Source organism: Buteo buteo, chromosome 18 (genome assembly GCF_964188355.1).
Source record: "Buteo buteo chromosome 18, bButBut1.hap1.1, whole genome shotgun sequence".
Classification (NCBI taxonomy): domain Eukaryota; kingdom Metazoa; phylum Chordata; class Aves; order Accipitriformes; family Accipitridae; genus Buteo; species Buteo buteo.
In genome coordinates this window covers 1,924,664-1,949,398 of record NC_134188.1, presented here as the reverse complement: position 1 = coordinate 1,949,398, position 24,735 = coordinate 1,924,664, and the positions used below count along the sequence as shown (strand labels likewise).

Sequence of the window (24,735 nt, the reverse complement as noted above, 5' to 3'; positions counted from 1 at the left end):
TAGAGTTAATACGTACGTATGCTTCTAGTAATTTTTAGGAAAAACAAGGAATATTCTGATGTTTTGGCCAGCTATAGTTCAATCCATGGTTCTGTTCTGGAAATGGATGTCCCTTAAAATGCATATTGCTTGTCTTGCTTATAGAGTCAGGCCTATACTTTCAATAAGCTATGGGTTTCCATACAGTTGCAGAACTCTTCGGCTTGTGCGTTATTCCCTATAGTGCTTTTGTGGTAGCATTGTAAGTCTAGCACTTCGTTTTCTTCTAGTCAGTTTGGCAATTTAATTTCAGGAACTGTCTGTTTAAAGAAAATTGTTCTTCAGGAGTTGATAGAAAAAATAGCCATATGAAGTTCAAAAGAATAGAAGGCTATTATAAAAACAAACCTATTCCTAGATGTATATGATTTGGAAGCGCCCTCCATTTAGAAGAGTAAACGGTTTGACATATGTACAGCAGTCTCCCAAGGAAGTGATGGCAACTTCATCACTTGAGACATGAAATGCACTACACAAAGCGTGAGAAATGTGTTCCAGGGAGTAGTCCTTCATTGGCAGGAAGAAGCTGAACAACATTTTCCTTCTTTTTCTTGGCTGATTTCTCTTATAGCTGCATATATTGTGACATTCTTTCAAAAAACAAGTAATTGTCACAGCTGGCGGCAATAAATTCAGGTGCAATTTTACTAGGAAAGAAGGAGGTGGCCTCAAAGGATCACTACACTCCTTTAGCATTCTCTAGCGTGGGATGCGCAATCACAGGTATGTGTCTCGAGTGCCCGTATCACTGCACAGAGCCCTTTTTTTGGGTTGTGGTTGTGGCTCAACCTGAACTGGGCCCAGGAGTAAGCACACTGAAGTGGACCAAGAGGTTTAGTTTTGACATCTGTAAGAACAGAAGTGTGATACCTTAGTGAAAAAGGATAAACAAGCTGCCACCTATTGGGGAATATAATGAGAGATGCATATTAATGACTCCCTTTGGGAAATTTTATAAAGAATATTCCTTCTTGTATCCTAAATTGCGTTTTCTCCATCTTTCCTTTCCACAAAGATGGAATGATTAATAGGAGGATGAACGTCACTATATGATAAGAGATCACTTGAAGAAAAGATTTAGCTTTAGTTTATTTGATTTCTCTTGTGCAATTTCTGCTTTTTAGAAAAAAGCATAGGATCTCTTTACAGGAAATTTTTGTGCTGTTGAAGAAAACGGCTGCTTGAGTGAATTTTGAGTATAGCATTTATGTGCCTTCAGAACTATACTTGCAAGAAAGGCTGATAGTTAAAAGCTGGAAATATGTTTTAAATATTAAGCTGTAATAGCACTAATGACTGATTCCATGTGTGTGTTAGTATGCTCAGATTGCCAGGAGACAGACAAACTGATGTTAAGATTAAAGTAGTATTAGAATTACAGGCTTCAAGTAATGGAGTATTTCACAGATTTCTAAAATCAGAAATGATCTCAAGCATTATACCCTTCCTATGCTGTCTTCCACCCCTGTCCCCACAGATGTGAGCATCCTGCCATTATTACACGGTTTTGCCTGGAGGCAGTTTCTGCATGGCCTTTATTCATCCCAGCATCTACTTTTAGCAAGAGCATGATCACTAGTTAAAATTTGCTTCTACACAGATACATGCTATCTTCAAGTGAGCAATCTGATGAAGTTCACAAATGATAATAAAGTTGGGAATTGCCTAGAAAAAAAGAGAAAGAGGCATAGATTTAATTGAATTAGATGCAGAAAATACACCAAAAATCACCTTGGGAGGAAAGAATTAAAGGTAGTCAATATGAAGCAGAAGTCTGGAGACAAAAATAGTACCAAAAATAGAGCAGCAGCGAGGGAAGGGTGACAATGAGCAGCAATTAGATTAGATAAAACTCTGTAATTCTATATTCACTAGAAATAAGTGTATTTTAATGCCATCTATGGAGAATCATTGCATCACGGAGGATGTAAACAGTTGTACCTGTCTATGGTCCTTTTGAGACTGCACCTGGAATATTGGATTCACTTCTGGGCGACTAGATGACAGAAGAAGTATTCACATTTGGATGGAGTTCAGAGGATAGAAACAAAGTGGATAACTTTGGGATGTTTAAAGAGCATGATATATGCATAGTTTTTTATAAAGCTTATTATAAAGTAACAAGTAGCTAAAGAAGGATAATCCCTTTCATGAAAATGCAGATAGTATATGTAGTAAGGAGTAATGGAATTACTTTTTGAAAGTGTAATAATTTGAACGTGTAATAATTTTTCAGAAAAACTTCCTCATGTAGGGTTTTGTTAGTGGATACAGCAAACTGCCCCTATGCTCTCTTTTTGGTCACTAGAACTAGACTGGCCAAAGTACAGAACGAATACAGAGTGACTGGAAAGTTTGACATTCCCTACCTAATTCCGTGTTTTGAACCGTCCAGCAGATGTATTATTCAGTTAGGTCATCCCCAGGCGAAGCGTTGGCTGTTATACAAGAATCTATCTTGAGAAAAAAAAAAAATAGCCTGGGTGTGGTGCTGACGTGTAAAACACGGCAAGCTTGTGCAAGCCTGGAATTTCGACAGGAACTTAGCAAAGCAAGGAGAGAACATGTTTACAGGAAAGCCACAGAAAATTTAGGAATATTTCAAGTAAGTGTTATCCTGATCCATTTTCTAATGAAATCAACAGTAGTCACTTCATTTCAGTGGAAAGGATCCTATGTGATACCGCATAACATACAGTGGGATCTTGTTTTTCCCTAGCTGACAATGTTTTCTTCTGTTCATACATATTTTTTGCTTGCTGCAGGCATATATAATGTGTAATTTTATGTGCGAGTAAATACAAATCCTTATATACAGCCTACTTGCACATTTATGAATGTAAACATTTTCTTTAAATAACAGCAAGAATTTCAGCGTTTCATCTTAAGACTTAGCAAAGCAACTAGAGAACAGCCTAGAAAAAGTCACAGAGGCACAGTGACATAAATCAACATAATTTAACCAATTGGTTAACAAGCTTTACTAAAATCCTGTGCAAATTAATAAATGGCAGGCAGGGTTTTGGTGTTGTTTTATTCGATTGTTCAGCTGGGTGTTTTACACTTCTAACTAAACACAGAAATGGAAGTGGAAATGGTTTTCCATCAAAAGAGATTCCTTTCAACTTGTGAAAATTAGACTTATAAGGACTAGAAAACACATTCAGTCAAGTTACTTTTAAGCCCTATTACAGTAGCTTCTAAAGCACTCAGTGTATACATCAGGGATTGTTGTAGCAGTTTTATTTATCCATACAAAGCTAGACTGATTACTACAGAGTTACTCATGAAACATTAATAAAGCACTATGTTCAATGCTAACATGATTATGGTCTGACCTCGGCGATGGCACAAAGGACAGAGGCAGAAAGTGTCCCTGATAACATTACCCTAATGCTGGGCTCATCAATCATAATCTCCCAGTTTACCAGGAAAAAAACCCCACGCATAAAACCTTCCACAGATGTGCATCTGTAGTCCTACTCAGCCTCTCAGTCCCCACAGACTTAGAGCGGTCCTGAGAGCCAGAAATAGAACAGATTCAGTCAGTAAGTCAAGCATGTTAAATCAAGGCAGGGAGCACCACTGCGAAACACTGAAGCAGAGCTTTTATAATAAGTATTCTTTAGTTTTGAAACAAAAGACGCAAGATTGTGTAATTCAAAGTTAATTATCATGATATTTTCATTATGGCTTATGCACATATTAAATTACAAATTACAGCATTGAGTAAAATGCATTCACTATAAATTACATTTTTGAGAGACTAAACGGTGTCCTGTTTTTGTTATACATATTTTGTTCCTATTACATAACTGTTACTAAGATTGAATTTTCTTTCTGTCTCTGAAATGATTTATTTGCGCTTTTCTGCTGCCAATTACATTTTTGTACAGTTCCCTGGCTATTCAGAAGCATGCATAGTATTTCATAATTAAAAAGCTTCTTGAATAGTCATTAGAAACATCTATTATGAAATCACTGTGCTATGAGGATCTGGAAGATTTATCTTTTCTCCTCACTGTTCAGCAGCAGTTGACATTCCTTTTTTACCAGATAAGCAGTAGATGCAATTTGATATTACTTCCTCAGTAGTAGCTTTGATTTTATTTTGTGTTTTGCCAAAGTTTGTTCTCAATGCAATTAAAACTCATTCAGCTAGCAGGGGTTTCAATCTAATTTGGAAATGACAGTGATTTTTTTTTATTTTAAAGCTTTCTAAATCTCTGAAGAATCTTATTTACATCTTGAAGACGCTCACATAAAGGACCAGTTTCTGTGCAGACATCCCTTAATAACCCAAATCTGTAGAATGCACTTCTGTGGAACTTTTATTAAAATATTACTTAGTTTAAACAAACATAACTAATTTCAGATATCAGTATTGCCTGTTACTTTATGATGAGAGTCAAAGATTTTGCTCTTATAATCAGTACAAGAAATGGTAAATGAGGCAGAGGAATATTAGGCAGAGAGAATATCTATATTCAATGGCTGCAGAGGAGCACAGATGTAAGGGCAGAGAAGAAAAACCCAGCTCACAGGCTGAAAGGGACAATGGTCTGTTACAGAGCAGATCTACAGAACCACAGTGTCTCAGAGTAGTTTTAAGAAATATTTTTAAATAACCTGAATATAAGTTAGTAGCGAGATACTGTGGCTGGAGTTCTTGGCGAGGCAGGCGGCGTATAGCCGCGGAGGGGAGGGACACGAGGCGGGCGCTGCAGAGAGGGGCAGGGGTGGCGGTGGTCCAGGGGAGGGGCCGCATCAGAGCTCTCCTCTTCTCTGGGGACACAGAATACCTGGGTAACGCGAAAGGGCACGTTAGAAAGAGGGTGGAATACTTTATCAGAGCTCCTGAGACTTTACACGGCGCACAGTGTGCATTAAAATAAAGACTAATGCCTCCTACTGGAATCGCTGTAAAAAATAATTTTAACATCAAGTTCGGATGAGCAGAGAGGAAAGTGTGCAGTGTTCATACTGCACGGAGCTCTGAAAAGAGCTATAGTGATTGATGCCACTAAACAGTGACTTGGCTTATATGAACTTTATTTGGTTTATACATAAACATAAACTTACGGATACGTATTTACATTTTACACCACCACAGGTCAGATTTTCAGCCTATGGAACATGTGTGCATACACTTGCCTGCAAACACACAAAACCCGCAGTACTTTTACTTTAATACACGTATACACTAAATGTATAATGATGCTTGCGATTTACCTATTAGCAGTAAAAGTCATTCCATTGAAAACTGTGACATGGGAGAATCCTTACTCAAAACAAAACCCATGAAAAAATACTGACTGGAATGCTGCTATTTGAAAGTGAAGCCCTAGTAACAGTGGTTCAAACAAGTTCAGTTTGAGAGTGCCTGAATAAAACTCGGTTTTCTGTACATTTTAAGTATAATAGAAAACAAGCTGGATATTAGCTTATTTCTGTTTAACAGTAAGAATCTTTAAAAACCATAAATAATATTACATAATTATATAAGTAATAATTATTATTGCTTTTCTAAAAAAAAAATGGGTTCCTTATATTTCATATTGAAAATATGCTCAAAAAATTAAAGGCCCCCAAATGCTTTACAGCCAAAACATTCTGGAAAAATGCTGTTCTTTAGGGTCATCACCAGCCTATTTTAAGGATATTATTGTTACCGTTTTCTGTATGTTGTTCCTACTGTACCTACAAATTATTTTTTACACAGAAAATTCCCTCACCCTATTCCCTACTGAGCATTGCATATTCTTGAGAAACCAAACGATGTACTGTTGACAGGGAACAGCTCATAAATTTTCAGGAGGCCCTTACACGGAGGGGGAGCAGCCTGTGCATTAGAGCAAATTAGGGAGAGGATTCGGCAAGTATCGCATGAGTGGCGTTGCAAAAGGACTTGGGAGAAACATCAGCAAACCAGGTCAGACCTGACATCAGAAGCTTTATCCTGACTAAACGAATCCAGGTAGGACTTGGTAGCCTTTTGGTGGCCCGTTCTTGAGTGCACCCTACCTACCCTTTGTGCCCAGCGCCATACGCCACAGGACGCCCCGATGGGGACGTGGACATCCATGCATCATCGCATCGCGCAGCCGGGACTCCGCTTCAGAGCTCTGGCTCCTCTCTCCATCCTCCGCTCCGGTCTCTGCCCTGAATCTCCCACTGCGCCGGTCTCCCTCCGCACAGCGCCTGGCAGGCGCGGCACTCTCCGTCCCCTCGCTACCACCAACATCCTCACAGCCTGCCCGACGGCAGCTCTTCTGGCTTCCGATTTTGTGCGGAGTTCTGAACTTTATAGTTCAAAATAATTAAATTCACTCCTTACAAATTTCCCCAAAGTTTCCCCAAGAAACTAAGGTTCTTCCCCAAGGGACTAAGGACACCAAGGTTCTTTAAAGAACCATTAGACCTATAAACGTGGTACAATAAATCCGCTCAAAAAATGGGAGACAAAGACGTGACATGCTGCTGTTAAAAAGTAGCTCGTTTATTTTAAAAGTTATTAAAGAACCATTCATCCATGTGAAACAGAAGTTCTCCAAACCTGCCAGGGTCAGTAAGACCTTCTCCGGAATGACAAGCTGCTGAATAAGGGCTGGTCATGCAAGTAGAAACTGCCGCAGGGAAACAGAACGTAGGCATTCAACCCTCCTAACCTTGAAGGTCAAAGAAAGTGTCCCCCCGCAGTGAGCAAGACTGGCAAACTGGTAGCCACAGAGGAGGAGAAGGCTGAGGTACTCAACAACTTTTTTGCCTCAGTCTTCACTGGCAAACTCTCTTCCCACATTGCAGGGGGTTGGACTAGATGATCTTTAAAGGTCCCTTCCAACCCAAACGATTCTATGATTGTAACACCAGAGAGAGGATGTTAGAGGAGGTAATGGGTGAAATATGCTCGTTTGACCCAAGCATTTATTTTTTAAAATTTACTGTCCCACCTTTAAATTGTCAGAATTTTTGCTGTTTTCCTGAAATGCTTTCCATATTCTAGAAATAATAATGCTATTTTTGACCAAAGCAAATGCCTAACAATTTTTTTTTGTTAATTACTTTTTAATAAATAGTAGATACAGGTGCAAAAGAAACTTATAAATATGCAGAGTTTGGAGGAGGAAGAGAGTGGCTAGGCTGCTCACTGTAGGTTGGTTGGAGATGGATGCTGGAAAGACAACAGGCTTTAAATTCTATTTTAAGTTTTATTATATACAAAGGAACATTAAAAATTGAGCATTTAAATGTTAGGAAATGCTTTGTTTATGATTGCTGTGGCATACTTAATTTTATCCTTGCATGCTATCATCCTGCATGCTAAATGAGGTAAAAGTACTATGAAAAAGATTATGTGGGATAATGTAGTTGCTGACTATATCGTGTTGCACGCGCACAATACAATACAATTCAGGATCTGGCATTTCTTAATTATTGATTGGGAGACATGCTTTGAAACCAAATAGTATTAGTTTAATAGTATTTAGTATTAAGTAGTATTAATGCTATTTAAATAATATTACTTGCAATTTGCATATGATGGCCTCTGATTTTGAAAAGGAAGAAACAAATTTTTATATGGTTCTTTGCAACATTTCTTTATAGCTTTTTATGTTATCCCAAACTTAAGCCCTTGAAAACTGAGCTCCATGTCAGCTATTAAGCCTGAGCCTTCCCATCCATTTTCCTCAGAAACAAGAGTCACTGGTTTCAGCTGAAAAGGGTCCAGTTTTCCACCAAAGCAGAGTTCCTCTTCCACGTGGAGCATGGCAGGGAGAACGTCTGAGGAACGGTTGCGTGATCACCCAGGGAGCCAGACCCGTGTGGCTGCCCTGTCTGTGGCTGTTCCTGGGGGTGGGCAGGGGGCTGCTGCCGGTGGGCAGTGCATGGCACGGTACTACGCACAATATCCCATGAGTATTCCTGAAGCAGCCTCCTTTTGATGTAAATCAGTCAAATGAAAACAATTTTTTTCCCAAAGTTTATCCCCCTGTAAAATTTGAACTTTTCCTGGGGCAGACATGAAACTCTGTCCTAGCTGGAAGGTGTTTGTGTGGAGTAGCGGCACTGTGCTAGAACCAGTGGAGGAATTAGGATTTCTCAGGGGAAGAAAAAAAAAAAAGCCACAGTCTTTGAGAATGAAAAATATTAGATAATGTAATAGAGAGGGTTGCTGCCAGCTCTGCCTATATGCAGTAAGTAGTAGTAAGCTTGACATAGATGTTTACGTAATAAATTGTATTAAGGCTGGGTTGGTTTTTTTTCAGAATGAGCCAGGCTCTTTTCGGTGGTGCCCAGTGACAGGACCAGAGGCAATGGGCACACACTCAAACACAGCAGGTTCCCTCTGGACATCAGGAAACACTTTTTTTACTGTGAGGGTGACCGAGCACTGGCACAGGTTGCCCAGGGAGGTTGTGGAGTCTCCAGCCTTGGAGATATTCCAAAGCCACCTAGGGACAGTCCTGGGCAGCCGGCTCTAGGTGCCCTGATTGAACAGGGGGGATGGACCACGTTATTTCCAGAGGTCCCTTCCAAACTCAGCCATTCTGTGATTCTGGGTTGTTGTTGTTTGGTTTGGTTTGGTTTTTCTAACAAACTAATTGGAAGTTAGTTGCCAGATCTGAGAACTGAGCTGTGCTTGTCCTGATCGAAGGGAACTAGGTACATGACACTGTACAAAATCAGGACTGTGACGGAGTTTGGGCAAAGACACATATAAAAACTTGGTCAATGAACCCTGAATCTTTATTTTAATACTAGTTCCTGTTTATCACCGTTCTTCTCTGAAGGTAGCATTAGGAAAGAAGGAACGAGTGTACCAGGATGCCATCTTAAATACATGACGCGTCTTTGTAGGAGAATGATTTGTGTATCCAGGTATGGGCTCATGGGAAACTCAGATAGGTAATCTGGTAGAGGTAAGGAGAAACTGTGCAATGCCTTCAGCTTTCGAAAGCTCCGGTTCAGGCAAGGATCTCTCCTAAGGATGCCAATCATGTCTGATACAGGCACGTTGGTTGGATCAGGCTCAACGGTAATACTATCATCATTTCCTCCATCTAGAATTAATCTCTTTCCATATGCTGAGCAAAGAATAGCAATCCTTGAACCAGTTTTTAAACTAGTGAGTTGCAGCCTGTGTTTTCTCCGGTGAACCAACCTAATGCCAAAACTGAGTGTGAAAAATGCTTTTCTCCTTTGAGAAATCAGTCAAAATTCACATACGGAGTTCAGAACCTTATTTTGCCGGTACAGCTTTTTAATCCTCAAGTTTCCATTTTAGATTTAAGACTAATTAGAACTAGTTGGAAAATGAGTTGGAAGATTGGGTTTTTGAAATTGTTTTCCCATTTTCATCAGTTTTTCTTGACAAATTACCTAACTTATTTGACAAGCCCAAAAATTAATAATTAAAATCCTTGCAGCTAGGAGAAACCCAGTAGCTGAGAAGAAAATTAGCATGATATAAAGCTGAAGGAAAGAAGGATATCTTTTTAGTGTTTCTCTCAATATAATTAGTTCTGGTTTTTAATGTTTGAAGGATTTCAAATATATCAAATAAGCCTGAACAGGAAATGTAATGATACCCATTATGTTTCCTCAGTTAATAGGAAAAGGTAGGATGTAATTTAAGCATGAAATTGTGAGATGGAATTTACTTCCTAACTCTGAATTTCACTTGCAGGCCCTGGAAAGTGAGTTTGTATCATGTCAACTTCATCAGTGGATTGACCTTATATTTGGCTACAAGCAACGAGGACCAGAAGCAGTGCGTGCGCTCAACGTTTTCCACTACCTAACGTACGAAGGCTCCGTGAACCTGGACAGTATCACTGATCCTGTCCTCAGGGAGGTAGGTGTTTACTGCCGTTTTGTTCTAAAAACTACTGCCATCTCACAAGAAATGGTACTTTTTCCATCTTTCACTGCTGGAGAAAATTCTTGTGTGTGACTTGATTCAGAACTTGGGCACTGGGTGACTTCAGAAGCAAGCATTAAAAAACTAGCAATAAAACAGATGTCCCAAAGTATTTTGTTTGCTTGAAGTTACTAATATATTTAATGGTCAGTTTGGTATGGGAAATTATAATGTAACGGATATATTGTAATATGTGTTCTGCTTCTTATAATTTACTTTTGTTAAGTTCACTTAGTAGAACTGAAAAGCTGAAAGAAAAAACTGCATCATAGTCCATAGGGAAAAAAAATCTAACCTTTTCAGTCAGATAATGTTGGTGTGAATTTGTATCTGAAAAAGAATATGTTTGCTAGAGTGACAGCAGCAATTATTCGGATTACTTTTGCATGAAGCACATAAAGTATAATCAAATTGTTACTAATATAGAAAATGTTAGCTATTTCTTGTGCATACAAGTATTTATGTTTGTATATATGTATGTGTGAAATATATATATGTGCGTATATATACAAGTGAGCATTTTAAATTTATCAGTAAATTAACAAAAAAATTGTACTAGCTATCCTGATACATGTTTCCTTCCAGTGACTGTATTTGTTTTTAGTAAGACTATTAATTTGAATGATCATTTTCTAATATCATCCATTCATTGGCTAAAACAATTGAAATTTGGTGAAAAGTGTGAAGAAGCAACAGCTGCTAGATGAGTACCGCTGTGATGAAGCTGTACACACAATCTTCCATTCCCGCAGATAGCTGCCATCTGCTGTATGCAAAACAGTAATAATTTATACATTGCCAGGCGATGGGGTTTTGTTTGTTTGTTTGTTTGTTTTCCAGTCTTGGAGACAGAAATCTACAGATTTGAGAAAGAGATTCTAGAAAGCATTCGTATTCAGCTAAATGCTGGGGTTTGGCATGTTGTTTTTCAGTAGTGCATTGTTGCATCTTGTTATATTTGATGCTTTTTGAGGAGCAGAACTAAAAAAACATTCAGACCCCTAGCTTCCTAGAGCTGGATTTTCACACCATGCGCTGCAAAGCTTATATTGTGTAAACAGTTAGTATTTGTTTAGTTTTAAGAATGGCCAGAATTGCTTTGATCCTATTGCCTCAAATATTTAAAGTTAACGTCTACATAATGGTTTTCCAGATTTAAATCTTTCAGTACGAGAAGAGTCAGTAAGGTACAAAACTGGCGATACGAAGGAGCAATGCTTTTTAAAGTATAAAACAGGTGTCAAGCACCATGAATACAAGGGATTTGCATGGCTTAAGGTCCTGATTTGCATGGGCAGACTCCTATGCCTTGACTTTAAGTGTCTACTCCCACAGGGCAGCTTGTAGGATTGAGGTCTATCTGTCTGTCTGTGCACCTTCTTTAACATCTTATGACATGATAAGACTCTTCAGCTCTCCTGTGGCTCTACTTACATGCATAACTTGTCATCAGAAATTTCAAGAAATTCACGGAGATGTTTTTGTTCACTCACTTGTACATCTAACCCATGCCCTGTCAGTCAATGGCATATAAACTTCTTCTTAGGCTATTTACACCATGTAAACTTCTAATGGCTCTACTTTATCTTCATTGCCACAAGTTAGATTAGTAAATAAAATTCATTGTTAGCAATGAGAAGGCAACATGTTGAGAAAAAATGAATCCTCCTAATTTTTGTTATATATAGATACGTAAAGTTGTATGCATGCATTTAAAAATAGTATGCTTTCTCCTTCAAGAGGTCTCAGACTTTGGTGATTTGTGGTTTGTCATAAAAAGGTTAAAAAATAGTTTTTATTCATTTTTAATCATAAATTACAATACACCTGTAAATATAGACAGATTTAGAGCCGCCTTCTGTTTCCCTGAGCTCTATTTATGAAACTAGCGGCATTCTCTGGCCAGTAATAAAGCATTTGACATCTTGATGGTCTAGTAGATCAGGTATTTGGATGTCATGTTTCTGTTACAAGTATATATGTTCTATATGCATTGGTTTGTTGGCTTTTTTTTCCCCACTTTATTCTGGCTTTTACTAGATACTCCAGAAAATAAATTAAAAGCAAAAAGACCTTTTAAAAGCCCCTGAAGATAACTTATAAATACAGAAAGGATAGGAACAGTAGCACCTTTAAAAATAGTGATAACAATTGTTTAGTATGTTTTACAGTGGCAGGTGGTGGTGTCTGGCATCTCAACTTAGAAACACTGCAATTTAAAATTAATTCAGCTTTGCAGTTATCCAGGAAAATGCATCTCTCAGTACCCAAATGCTCTTGATGTTTATTTTCTAAATAAACTGAAACATTTTTGTTCTGTCACACAGGAGATGGTGAATGTTCTCAATAAATGGCTGTAAAATAGGGCAATCAATACAACTTTATTGGCAGCAGCCATTATTAGACCAATGGACTCAAATACAGCAGTAGCCTCCTCAAACTGTGGCCGTTAACTAATTTCATATTGAGTCCCAGCAGAACCTGTCCAGTGAAATAAGGCTCCAAATAAAAAACCCTCCCATTTAGGTCTGAGCTGATTGAAACACATCATTTAAAAAGGCAGATCCTGTGACCTGTTCGTGCTATACCTTGGCCCTTTCACTTTCACCCTTTGCTTGAGTACCTCACTTAACCACTGAGGAATAGGTTGTCCTTAACTTTCTGTGAAGAATGGCAAAGGACTCACTTCAGTAGCCTTCTAGCTGGAGAAAAAAAATATATTCAATGGTGGGATAACTCATCCCTGCCATTCCTTACATTTTTCTCACATGCGTGGGGGAGCCCTCTAAGAACTCTCTACTACTTAACACAGAAAATATGGCTATCTATCTTGTGCTTTTGTTCTGTTTGGACCTATTTAGTAGAAGACTCTCCATCTGGCTTGCTTGCTTCATTTTCATTTTTTGCAAATTTACAATGGGTGAAACTGGAGTGCTGGGATAGCATTAAGTTTTAGATTACTGAAGTCTATGAAATCATTTACGTCTGCCCCTATAATGACTCTTCCACAGCTTAAGATCTGCACTGGATGGGTAAAATGTACTGGTTTCATTTAAACATACTGATTTTGATTTTCCAAACAACTTTTTAATTTTCTGATACCACAAAAAATACTTGATCGCTATAATTTATTTCAAGTAATGATGAGGGCAACGTGAAAGTTCTGACTGAAATGTTCCACGGAATGTATAAAATTGAATTTTGTTGTTTAGATCTTTTAGGATTAGAAATTGGGAAATTCTCCAGTTCTACCAGTTCTAATGGTCTCTCTTACTCTGCACATTGCAAAATTGTTTTCATATTATAATATGGAGGACAAAAAAATATGTAACAAAATAAACATTTTTCAGGCCCCAAATTAGTCTTTTTTTTTTTTTGCAACCTTTTGTTTGTATTCTATTTGTAAATTTTTCCTTTTTTAAAGTAAAGGCAGTGAGGTGAAAGCTAAAACTTGAAGAACAGCTTAAGGATATTGATTCATTCTTACTTGACAGGTGAAATCATGGTTGCAGCACTAACCACAGCAATTACAGCATTAAAATGTCAAGAAATTAGAGGTCAGAATAACAGATAATTTTCTTCCTTTTGTCAGATTAAAAATTGACATTCTTTGACAGCACAGGATCTCTGGCTGAGAAAATTATGACAGCTTAACTCATCTTGTACTTGTAAAGCAGTAATTGATAATGAACTTTACCATGACAGTCTTCTCCTGTGGAGAAACATGACAGAACATCCCTGGTACAAAGCCTGTATCTCTTTTTAATATGTAAACAGTAGTTATATTGGACATTAGATGTTATTTGGAATTGTCTTTACTGTTAGTTTACATCATAATCCAAAGCCTTTCCACTGGACAGATTTGGCTGACTTCAAGGGGTTGATGCTGAGAATGCTAATGTATAATGAACAATGTCAGAATTTTAGTTTGTTTATAGTGCTGGTATATTATCGGTTCACTTCTTTAGGAAAATATGGTTCCTCCCCTGGTTTCTCCCAGGATGTCTGTAGATTTTAGAAGCCTCATTTTTCCTAAATGCCTGGAAATCTGAACATTCAAAAATCAATGGAGTTGGGGTTTTTTTTCAAGTTAGGAACTTCTTTCTGAATGACACAAAGTGCTGTGGCTGAAAGGCAATGGCACAGTTATACTGGTCATTAGAAAATGCAACAGAAGAGCTAAAATTATTTTCAATACCACCATGTAGATTAAACACAAAATAATTAAGTGGGCAGTTAGCGCATAATAGATTAGTCACATGTAGTACTGAAAGCACATCTAGTGTGCAGAAAAGTACTATTTCAGGTTTTCTGATTATTTGTTTAAAATCATAGCCAGATTTCTGGTTACTTTTTTTTAGACATTCAGCTTGTTTGTGATTAGAAATGTTTTGAAAAATCCAGTGAAACATCATATTACACAGCTACTGGTTTGTGCTAGACTTGAGGCTAACTTTGTGTCATCCCTGTGCTCTACGTGAGCTGCAAATGCAGCCTCGCAGCGCAGTACGGCGACTTTCCTGCAACCGCTGCATCTTCACCAAATGCTCGCTTCCCCCCCAGTCCGACGGGAATTGCAAGTGCGTAGGAAAGCAAGGCGGTGTGAAGCTACTGGGCTCCGATATTTGTTCCGAGCAGCCACCTGTCAAAATACCTGAGCAGACTCGCAACTCACACGGCAAATTGAAAAATGATTAAAATTGCTAGTGTTTGACAGGCAGTTGCTGCGCCCGTAAACTAATCCTAGTAGGACGGTTTTGCTGGCAGCTAACAGAGCATATGGCCTATGCAATATTTATTTCTTTGGTGGTGACTTGATATTTAGCATATTTAAATAATTTGAAAAGTCATAATGATGCGGTAGTCTTGCAGTGCTTTTCAGTTACCCTCATTTCTGGGTTTTATTTTTCCTCTTATATTTTCTTCTGTTATCTCTTTCTTTGATCTGACAGGAATAACAAAGCATCCCTCTGGATCTGCTATAGTGAAATATGCCCACAGGAAGCAGAGTAGATCACATCAGTTTTCACTTCTTTTTTTTTCTCCTTTCCTTTTTTCCCCCCTCCTTGCTGAAACACTCTTTGCTACTACAGAGGGCTGACATGATAGGGCTGTCAAGACTCAGCAAGATAGATATATCTTTAACAAAGGGAGCTGGAATGCTAGCCTTTCCCTGGTGCCTGAACCTGGCAAATTTATGAGGAAAAAATTAACACGCTATTCTAATAGCACTGTATAATGCTTTCAAAGTAATGCCAGCCCTTGCAACCATGTGCTTGTTCTTGCTTTCACTCGGAGTTATTCTTATTTATTCTGATTTCATTTTTAACTTGTTAGATCTTTTTCTTCTGGGCGCTCTTTCTTTGATGTGACAAGAATATCAAAACCACCCCTATGGATCTGCTTGATTGAATTGTACCCACAGCACTGGCCACTTACATGTTCAGTTGTGCTTAATTGCCTCCATACAAGGGATGGTCTTCGCTTGCTTTCTAGGAGCAGTCCCGCTTAAGCATGAATACGGATAGTGCTGAAGTAGGTAGGAAGCTGCAAGTAGTATCAATATCCACTTTTTTCAAAGTTATTTGAAGGAATCTGTATAGCAAGAACAGTTATTCAAGTAAAAGTCGTCATCAAAGTAGAAATTTTTTTCTTGCACGCTAAGGGCTCTTTTCTTCTCTAAGAAATGTGTATTTGCATCCTGTTGATTTTTGTTGAAAAGTCTACATCTCCTTCCCTCCCAAATACTGTGCTTCCCAGACATACAAAAGAGGGATTATTATTCTGAATTTATATTGTTTTGGGGAAAAACACCTTAATTATTTTATAGTCTTTTTGGCCTGTGAGTCTGTTTTGTATGCATTAAGAGATTATCAACAGAAAACTAAATGGATTTTTATGTTTCACTGTGGGAGCATCTATGGATATAATAATTTTTATGTCTTTCCAGTGAGCTTCAGAGCTCAGTATCCTCGTCTGTAAGTGGGAAAGGAAGAGTTTTTACTTGCTGTCACTTTGTTATGATAGCTCTCTGTAGATCAAGAAGAAAAACAGGGATTTTTTGAGGGTAAGATATTTATTTCTGTAGGTAAAGATTCCTGCAGAAGGCACTGAATAAAGGACGAGACACCTTAAATCAGAATATTCAATAAGGAATTAGCGTAAATTGCATGAGGTCAGTTACCACACAGTAATTGCCCAGTGTATAGTCTTGTTTCTCATTCAGGGGAAAGGGCTTTCAGAATACTGCAGAATAACTGAAACATTTTAACTATGCATCCAATTTCACTATGAAATAACTTTTGGGGAGCACCTACCTAAGTAACACAAGCCATTTATGACAAGGAGTCAGAAATCATGATCTGATCCATAGGATTCCAAATTTAAAACATCCTTCTACCATTGCTTCCAACAATTATCTACAGTTAGATTAATGATTGATCATTGTATCTCCAGTTAATGAATGTATGAGAGATGATCAGGTAGTCAGTGTTTTAGTGAATCTGTGCTCATCTGAGTTCATGACATTCCTGGGTCATGCTGTTATATATTTATGGGAATTCAGAATCTTTTCATAGTCAAGAAAATACACAGTTCCTGGAAGTAAAACAAATTGTGGCGTACAGGTGTTTTTTCGGTCCAAAATGTCATAGTAGAAGGTTTGGGATTTGTTTATTATTCGTTGCACTTGCGATCAAAAAGCTCAGCATCCAGACAGCGCTAAGCCCTGCCACTTACCGTACATCACCAACCATACACTGAGCACTCAAACTGAAGAACTGTCCATAACTTATTTAGCTGGTGAGACTTCAACCAGCTTGTTTGATAAATATTTCAGATAGTTCATTCATCAAAGGAATACTAGGGTAGGTTTGTAAATAACTCATAGCCCAGAAAAATGTCTCGCTCTACTTTGAGTATTATTTGGAATAAATTGTTTGGCCAGTTCTCATCTGTGTTAGAAATTTCATATGCATTTTTATCAGAACATCCTGGAGTCTTACTCAAACTCAGTTTAATGTTTTGCTGATAGAAAAAGGACATCATTAACTGCAATTGCTCTCTTTTATCGCAGAAATATATAAAGTATAGGTCTTGTACGTGGAAATTTCTTATTTATTGTCTGGTTATTTTGCTTTTTTCCGTATGGATGACAGGTACCAATTATTGATTTTTAAAATTAGCAACAAGCATTTCAACATACACTTAAAAGTAATCTTTTATGTGAGAGAGACAGAGAGAGAGAGATGGGGTGAAAATTACTGCAGCTGATTGTAACAGAAATAGCTGGAAGGGGCTTCTTTTTTCCTATTAGCACAGATTTCAGTTATATTACACTGTCATTACCTCAGCATAAATTAACTATTATTCAAAACATTTCACACACAGCAGTTTATTGGAACAGATATTACTCAGTCTAAGTATCTAGTCATTCACTTAGAAAGATGCAAAGCTGAGCTTTCTAAATGTTTTAAACATATTGATAATGTGCCTCTTTAATGCCATTTTGAAGCCTGTGTACAGTATATCTATATTATTGTTTTCAATTTATGTCAAGAACAAAGTGAAGTTTTGAAGAATGCGTTCTGGGAAATAATCCAAACAGAATTATTTCTTTATAAGCTAAACCCTGAAAATAACTGAGAACATTTATTTTAAATGTAACAGTATAACCTGTTTCCAAAACTGAAATTCTAATATACTCTGAAGCTTCATGAACACTCTATGTGACACCTTTCAGTACGTATGTTTTACCTACTTGCCTGACAGTCCTTTTTCAGCTGTTAGTTTTGAAGGTTTGCCTGTTCTCTGAGATAGTTCTTGTGTCCTGCAGTGGATAAATTGAAGGCTGGCAGATGGTTGGAGCCTCATCACAACCACAATTTGTAGTGAAGAGTATGTGCTTTGCAAATCTCAGAGCACCTTCTTAAGGTGGGAAGAAGGCAGATGATTTGTGATAGAAAGATGAAGCTGAGAGCAAAGAGATAAGCCAGCATTTACTTTCTGTTTAGATAAAAAAGAAAACCACTAATGTTATATTACCACATTCTTAATATATTTTATTTCATTAACACAGGAAGATTATACTCATGGTTTTGCTTTTTTTTTTTTGACAAAGCAGAAATAGAACATGAAGTCACACTTTTAATTTTGTAAGTTGCACTTTTAATTTTGTATACTTTTATATTTATAAAACACGAACAAAATACGCATGCTAGATACTTTGGTTTGCTGAGTCTGTTCTGCCTTCCAAGCATTAAAAAATATCTTCAGTGATCATGTTTTATTTCAATAATAAACCAGAAGAAAAAAAGTCACGGCTAAAATGCATTCTTTAATGGTTAACTACCCTTTCCTCTTTTATTACTGCAAGCTTTCAGAAGGCCTGTTCTCTTGTTTGCTTCCCTGTTTTCCTCATTTTCTTTTGTGTTTTCCTACAGGGGAAGTTTTTAATTGTAAAATAAGTAGAAATAAATATGATGCATATGTTCTGTGTAATGGCTTGCTGAAACGTGTAAGATAATCTTCTGGCAGTAAAGATTACTCCTTAGTTGAGCTATTAATAACATTTATTTTCCACGACAATGATGTTCTCTAGACTTGATCCTATACCTTCACTTATTTACTTCTACATCAAAAGATGTCAGTGTCGCAGTAGTTCAGAAGACTACCTGCTTAGTTCTTGTCAACTACTGGCCAAATTGCGGTGGGGTATGAAGAGTTGCTAACAGACCTCCTTTCACTCATGTTTTGGTTGACCTTCCTCAGGAGCATGGTGTGTTATTCTCTATGCTGGTTTACCAGAAAGATTTGAGAGTTCAGGGAAGAGCATCCTAGTGATGAAAGGACAGAGAAGACTGGTTTATGACCAGGATTTGAAGAGCTTGACAGAAAATAACAGAGTGAAAGGGGATGTGTAGCAGAAAGGCAGGAATGTGGAGCGTTGCTCATGCCAACTGAGATAGGAATATTACTTGGTCTGGTGCCAGGTTAACTAGCAGTTACAGGATCAAATTCAGACAGGAAAGTTCAGGCTTAATGGCAGAAGGAGTTTCCTAAGGCCTGTAGGCTGTAACTTGATGGTACAAATCTCATAAGAGAAATTGTAGAAGCCTCATTAAATGGGTCATTTCAAACTAGAATGGGCAAACACTGTAAAAAATGCATTTTTAAGAAGTATGTTTGCTATGGGCAGATAGAAAAATCGGGACTTTTTCATCTGTATCTTTTATTCTGCTATGTTATGTTATGGTGCTATCTGTAAGCATAACATGAATGCACCTTCTTTTTCAGTAACTACATTAGTCTGTGCCTCTTATGATTACGTTAACTTCCATCATAAGTCATTGCATCTTTTTTGTTTTAATTCAGGATTATCTTTATAAGTTTTTCATTTTTGACAAATTAATGGTTAATGTAGAAGTTGTTTTTTTTAAAATTGCTACATTATAGGTGGAAATTTTTCAAGACAGTCAGTTTAGCTCTTTGGAGCTCTTCCTTGTTTAAGCCCCTCTGTCTGAGGGCTTGGTCCTTTGCTGACCTAAAGTCAGCTAAAGTCAACAGCTTGAAAAGACGTGGTCAGTAGATGTCCTGAGCACCTACCACGTATAGATTGCTATCCAGGGTCATAGTTTACTACACTTCCTACAACCAAACCCAGCTGCATGTAATTTACACCAAGTCACAGAAATTAAATACTGTCCTAAATATTCACATTCCCTTTTTTATTTCTTGTATTGCCAGTTTTGTCCGAATGTTACATAAAATGAATAAATGTGTAGTACTTTTACAGAATACAGTGCAAATGTATGAGCATTTCCTAAGACAGAAAGAGGACAGCGTTGAGGAGGGAAATGTAACTGAAGTGGAAGGAGAGTAAGGAAATAATTGGAGACACTTTTCTTAAAAAAAGGATAAATTCAGTTGATGGACAGAAAAATAATGAAAGAGGTGGGAGAATTTAAGAATTGTTGTTCTTTAAAAAAATCATTCCCTCCCAAAATAAACTTGTCATGCAGAAAGTTTACATACATTTATTGTTGATTTTAAAAAGTTTAACTGTGAATTTTTAAAGCTCGCAATTTAGCTTTTAAAATAAAAAAGCATAGTTAAAACCAGCTGTAAGCATGCACTGTTAAAGCTCTTAGACACGGACAAAAAAAAATTAATTAGAAGAGTGGATGAAGTTTCAAAGTTTCAACGAAACCTCCTGCTGATATTACTGTTGCATTTTTATGGATAGGATGCCTATGCTTAAAGGCCTCTGCGCTCCTAAAAATGACAATTAAAAACATATATGGTGTCTTAAACAAAACCAAAGGCAAGGGCAGCTAATAAATAGTATTAAACCTGATGTGGTCCCCAACAAATTCTCCCTTCTGACGGCGCAGGGTAAAATTTTGCTATGTGTAAGAGGCAGTGCGCTGTTCAAATGACATGGGAAGCAGCCCAATGCTACTTCCTTGGCTTCGCTCCCAATTACTCCCCAAAGCACTTAACGAGTCTAGGGTACTTGTATTTTATTCTCATCCTGGTTAGTTTTTCCTTTTCTTCCAGCAACTCTGCGGGTACCAGCAAAGCCAGGCTCTTTCTCCTTCTGTGACCCTTCCTGGCTAGCAGAAGTCACGAGCCATTTGGTCACCCAGCTTGAAAGTTGGGGGTCCTTCAGAACTGTTCACTCCCCCAGTTTCCTCAAAAATACCTCTGCGTTTTTCACTTGATGCGTTGACCTATTGAGAGCGGTGAGTGGAGGTCAGGTTGACTGCTTCTGCTTTCCAGTCCAGGCTGTGGGATAAGGACAGAGATGCTCAGTTTTGCTGTTTTGTCCAGACCAGAGACTGCTCCGTGTCTCTTCCCCCAGGAGATCTTCATGAACAGTAGAAGTTTCTTCTGCCTCAATGGAGAGGAAAAGTAACAAGAGATTTTTCACAAGTACCTTCTCTGTTTTGTAGCATTTCTGCTCCCGGACAGTATCTGGAGCTTTACTATTGTAGGAATATAAAGGTATAATAATACCAGTGTCTTCATTGCCGCAGAATAACTATCTTCTGCTTTCAGCTCAGCATTCGGGTTGGTATAAATGGTGATGGATCAGTGACGTGTGAGTTTGAATTTTTTTCTTAAATTCTTTTTAAATAATAGGAAAGCCAAAAGTACCTTCAATTTTTGCCCAGAATAAAGCCCTGCGTGTGCTGTAGTGCTTAACTGAACAGGTCAGGGTGAGCAACTTCTCTTCACGTCTGAAGAAAAGAAATAAAAATGAGGGATGAAGGAGAGGGAGTGGAATTGCATGGGAAGATGGGCATTTACACAGCTCCTGTCTTCTTGAGGGAGGGAGAGAGGCCAAGGTGCAATGGGAGCATGGGAAGCCAGGTGAACAACAACTAGGGGAGAAGGACAGAAAGGACGTTTGGAGCTCTTGACACAGAGGAGGAGGAAGGGAGAGGGTTAGGAAGGCAGTTCTTGGGAGCCTTGTAGAAGAAGTGAAGGAATTACCATAGGAACAGAGAGCTCTTAGTATGGTTGTTAATGCAGAGAAATGATATTTGCAGCCTTCCCAGAGCTTTATGGGTTTTTTTAGTCTTGACCTTTGGGACTTCTGTTTTTTCATTAGTGAATTCATTGAGATATTGTATAATACAATCTAGTTAGGCATTTCTAAACAAAAAAAGACTTTATTTTAAGTACTTCTGACTTGTAAAATTTAGCAGGTTTCTAAATGCAGTTGATGGTGTTTTGAAAAATACTATTGGCAATTTTTAGCCTAGCACAACTGGAACTTCAGGCTTTGTGGCTGTTATTCGCTGCTTTTCACATGTGGAAACAATTGTAGCATCCCAGACAGCAGCAGTGTTTTTTAAAAATGCCTGTAAATTTTAGTGACTGCCAACTAAGGGATGCTAATGACAGTTTTCATATAATTTTTTTATTCCTTCACTTCCTTTTTTGTAGACTTTGAAAATCTGTAATGGTTCCAGTCAGAAGAGAAGCTACATTTAAAAATTCAGAGGATTTTTTATTTCTTACTCAAGGAAAAGTAACAATTATATCTCTGCTTTAGAAAAGCCTTGAAATAACTTTTCATTATTGGAGATAATGCACTTGGAATCCTAGGAGCCTTTTCAGAAAAGAATGTTTGTGTCATAAGTTTTCTCTGTTTCAAATAAAAAAAAAAATCCATCCCAAAGATCTAAAAACGTAAATTAAGATTTCAGCATCCTGGCTTGTATTTCATATGCAAAAGAATATATAAATAAATTAGTTAAAAGATGACGTAAGGGAGAGGAAAGGAAACGCTTGTCTTAAAAGGAAAAAACTCCCGAGTAGGAGTGTCAAGAAGTAAGAGGTATGACAAACCTAAGACTGTAATGGTAGATTTAAAAAAAAAAAAAAAAAAAAAAGAAAACTGAAAGATGCAGGCAAGGATAACAATAACAAGACCTTGACTTTCTTGGAACTTGAAACTGGTGACATAAACTCAGGAGGAAAGAAACAGTTTGGCCAGAACAGAAGATGATGTTCTGAGCAAGACCTTGCTAAGACCTAGGGGTGAGGACTCTCAGTAACAGGATTTATACAAGAAGAGGCACATTGAGGCAACGGACTGGTGTGGTTTGGTTTGCAAACACTAGCTAGGACACACCTGCAGTTCTGCATGTTGTGATGCTTTGATTACCATCACATAAAGGAGCAATACAAAGGAGTAGTATCAACAGGGAAATTCTATGTTGCAGGTGCGCATTTTAGTCATTTGCACTGCAAAATCAAGATGTCAGAGAAGCTTGTTCCATAGACCTGAACACCAGATGGGAAAGATCATCCAGGCTGGCCTCGCACCCAACAAATCACATAGAGCTTTTGTCCATTGTAGCCTTTTGAATGTAACCATAAGTGTTGGTGTCTGAATAACGAAAAGAGGATACAGAAGTGTTTCCTTATACAGGTAGAGTTTAGGTGATGAGAAATTATTTCAGTCAGTCACCTTAATATTTATCATCCAAAAAAACCCAAAAAAACTTGTTTTAAAAGAAATGAGGGAATGTCTTCAGAAAAGATAAAATTGCTTGTCAGATCGAAAGGAATCTTTGTTTCTGAGGTTGTCCATTATATAACAATAGGAAAATTATTTCAGGGCAATTATCAGTCATCTAAAAATAAAAAAAACCCTGATTGCCCAGGTTTCAAAACCTTAACTTTTAATGGCATGAAGTTACATATTTAATGAATTATTGTATCATGCTATTACATCTCTCACAAAAGTAACTTAGCAGTAGAATCTTTTCTAATGTGTTGTACTCAGTAACTTAATGATCAAAGAAAGCAACATTTTCTTTTATAAACTTAATACAGATTTGGGAGAATGATGACAGAGCAATGATTTCATTTGGCATGACATCAGTGAACACACAAGAGTTTCAGTAAATGTTACTAATCTGTATGGGAGAGGAATTTTTACAAACACGAACATAAGAAATACAATAGTTCAACTGAAAAAGATAATGACATGAAATGAGAATAATAAAAAGTTCTTTATATGAGGGGTGACCTCATTGCTCTCTACAGCTTCCTGAGGAGGGGAATTGGAGAGGGAGGTGCTGAGCTCTTCTCCCTGGGATCCAGTGCCAGGATGCGTGGGAATGGTTCAAAGCTGCGTCAGGGGAAGTTTAGACTTGACATTAGGAAACATTTCTTTACCAAGAGGGTGACAGACACTGGAACAGGCTTCCTGGAGAGGTGGTCGATGCCCCAAGCCTGTCAGTGTTTAAGAGGCATTTGGACAATGCCCTTAATAACTTGCTGTAACTTCTGTTCAGCCCTGAAGAGGTCAGGCAGTTGGGCTAGATGATCGTTGTAGGTCCCTTCCAACCAAAATATTCTATTCTATTCTATTCTATTCTATTCTATTCTATTCTATTCTATTCCGTTCCATTCCATTCCATTCCATTCCATTCTATTCCATTCTATTCCATTCCATTCAAAAGAGAAAAAAATAAAATCATTTTGAATGTAATTGTAAACAAAAATACAAATAAATGTATGACTTCCTTCAGTTCTAGCCTATGTTTAGAGTTTTGCACAGCATTGAGTCTACAAGCAAAGGGATGCTCCCTGTCTGCCTTGTATACAGGCAAACAGCAGGGAAGAAAAGGCAGCAAAATTGCCATGGGCTGGGAGCAAAACCCGCAGTTTTAAAAATTATCGCAACTATCAAAAGGAAGTTATGAACTGAGCAGTATGGCCTGAGGAGCACCTATAACAACATAGACCTTGTCAGAGGAATTGGGAGTTAAAGCTATTTGCTTTAGAGCATAATAGAGTTTGCTGTAGTTTTTAGTGTAATTTAATGAGAGAATTTCATTATATCAGTGGTAAACTCCTTTGTTCCAGGCAGAGTTGGAAGGATACAAGAAAGAGAAAAACTATAGAAAATTTTTTTTTTTCCTTCTGGTATAGTTAGGAAGGGAGGGGAGCGTTTCACTCCTTGACATCAGCCCTTTTCAGTGTAAGGAAGTTTTCCGTGATTTTCAGGGGACTGGGCTGCTAGAGAGGAAAAGGAAGTATTTGTGCTCAGGCACATGGGAACCTCACATAGGAGAGTATGCCTGAAAGAGTACGGGACACTCAGCTAAACCTGCCCTGGCTGCAGGATATCCATCTTTATGGTATTTTGCTTTACCTTCTCTGTTTCTGTTTGTGAGCTGTATTGGATTTATTTCCCGTTGGCAGTGTATTAACCAAATGCTTGCTTAAGCTGACAGAGTGTTTAAAATGGT

The 24,735-nt window shown here is 37.8% G+C and overlaps 1 protein-coding gene across 2 annotated transcripts in view; it reads left to right on the top strand.

Annotated features, from left to right (window-relative positions):
- The window catches only part of NBEA (neurobeachin), a 510,817-nt gene that overhangs the window by 449,893 nt on the left and 36,189 nt on the right, over window positions 1–24,735 (top strand). For both annotated transcript variants that reach the window (XM_075050577.1, XM_075050576.1), the window contains exon 49: window positions 9,728–9,895. In XM_075050577.1, coding sequence (XP_074906678.1) covers window positions 9,728–9,895 — 168 coding nt within the window. The remainder of the gene's footprint in view (window positions 1–9,727; window positions 9,896–24,735) is intronic.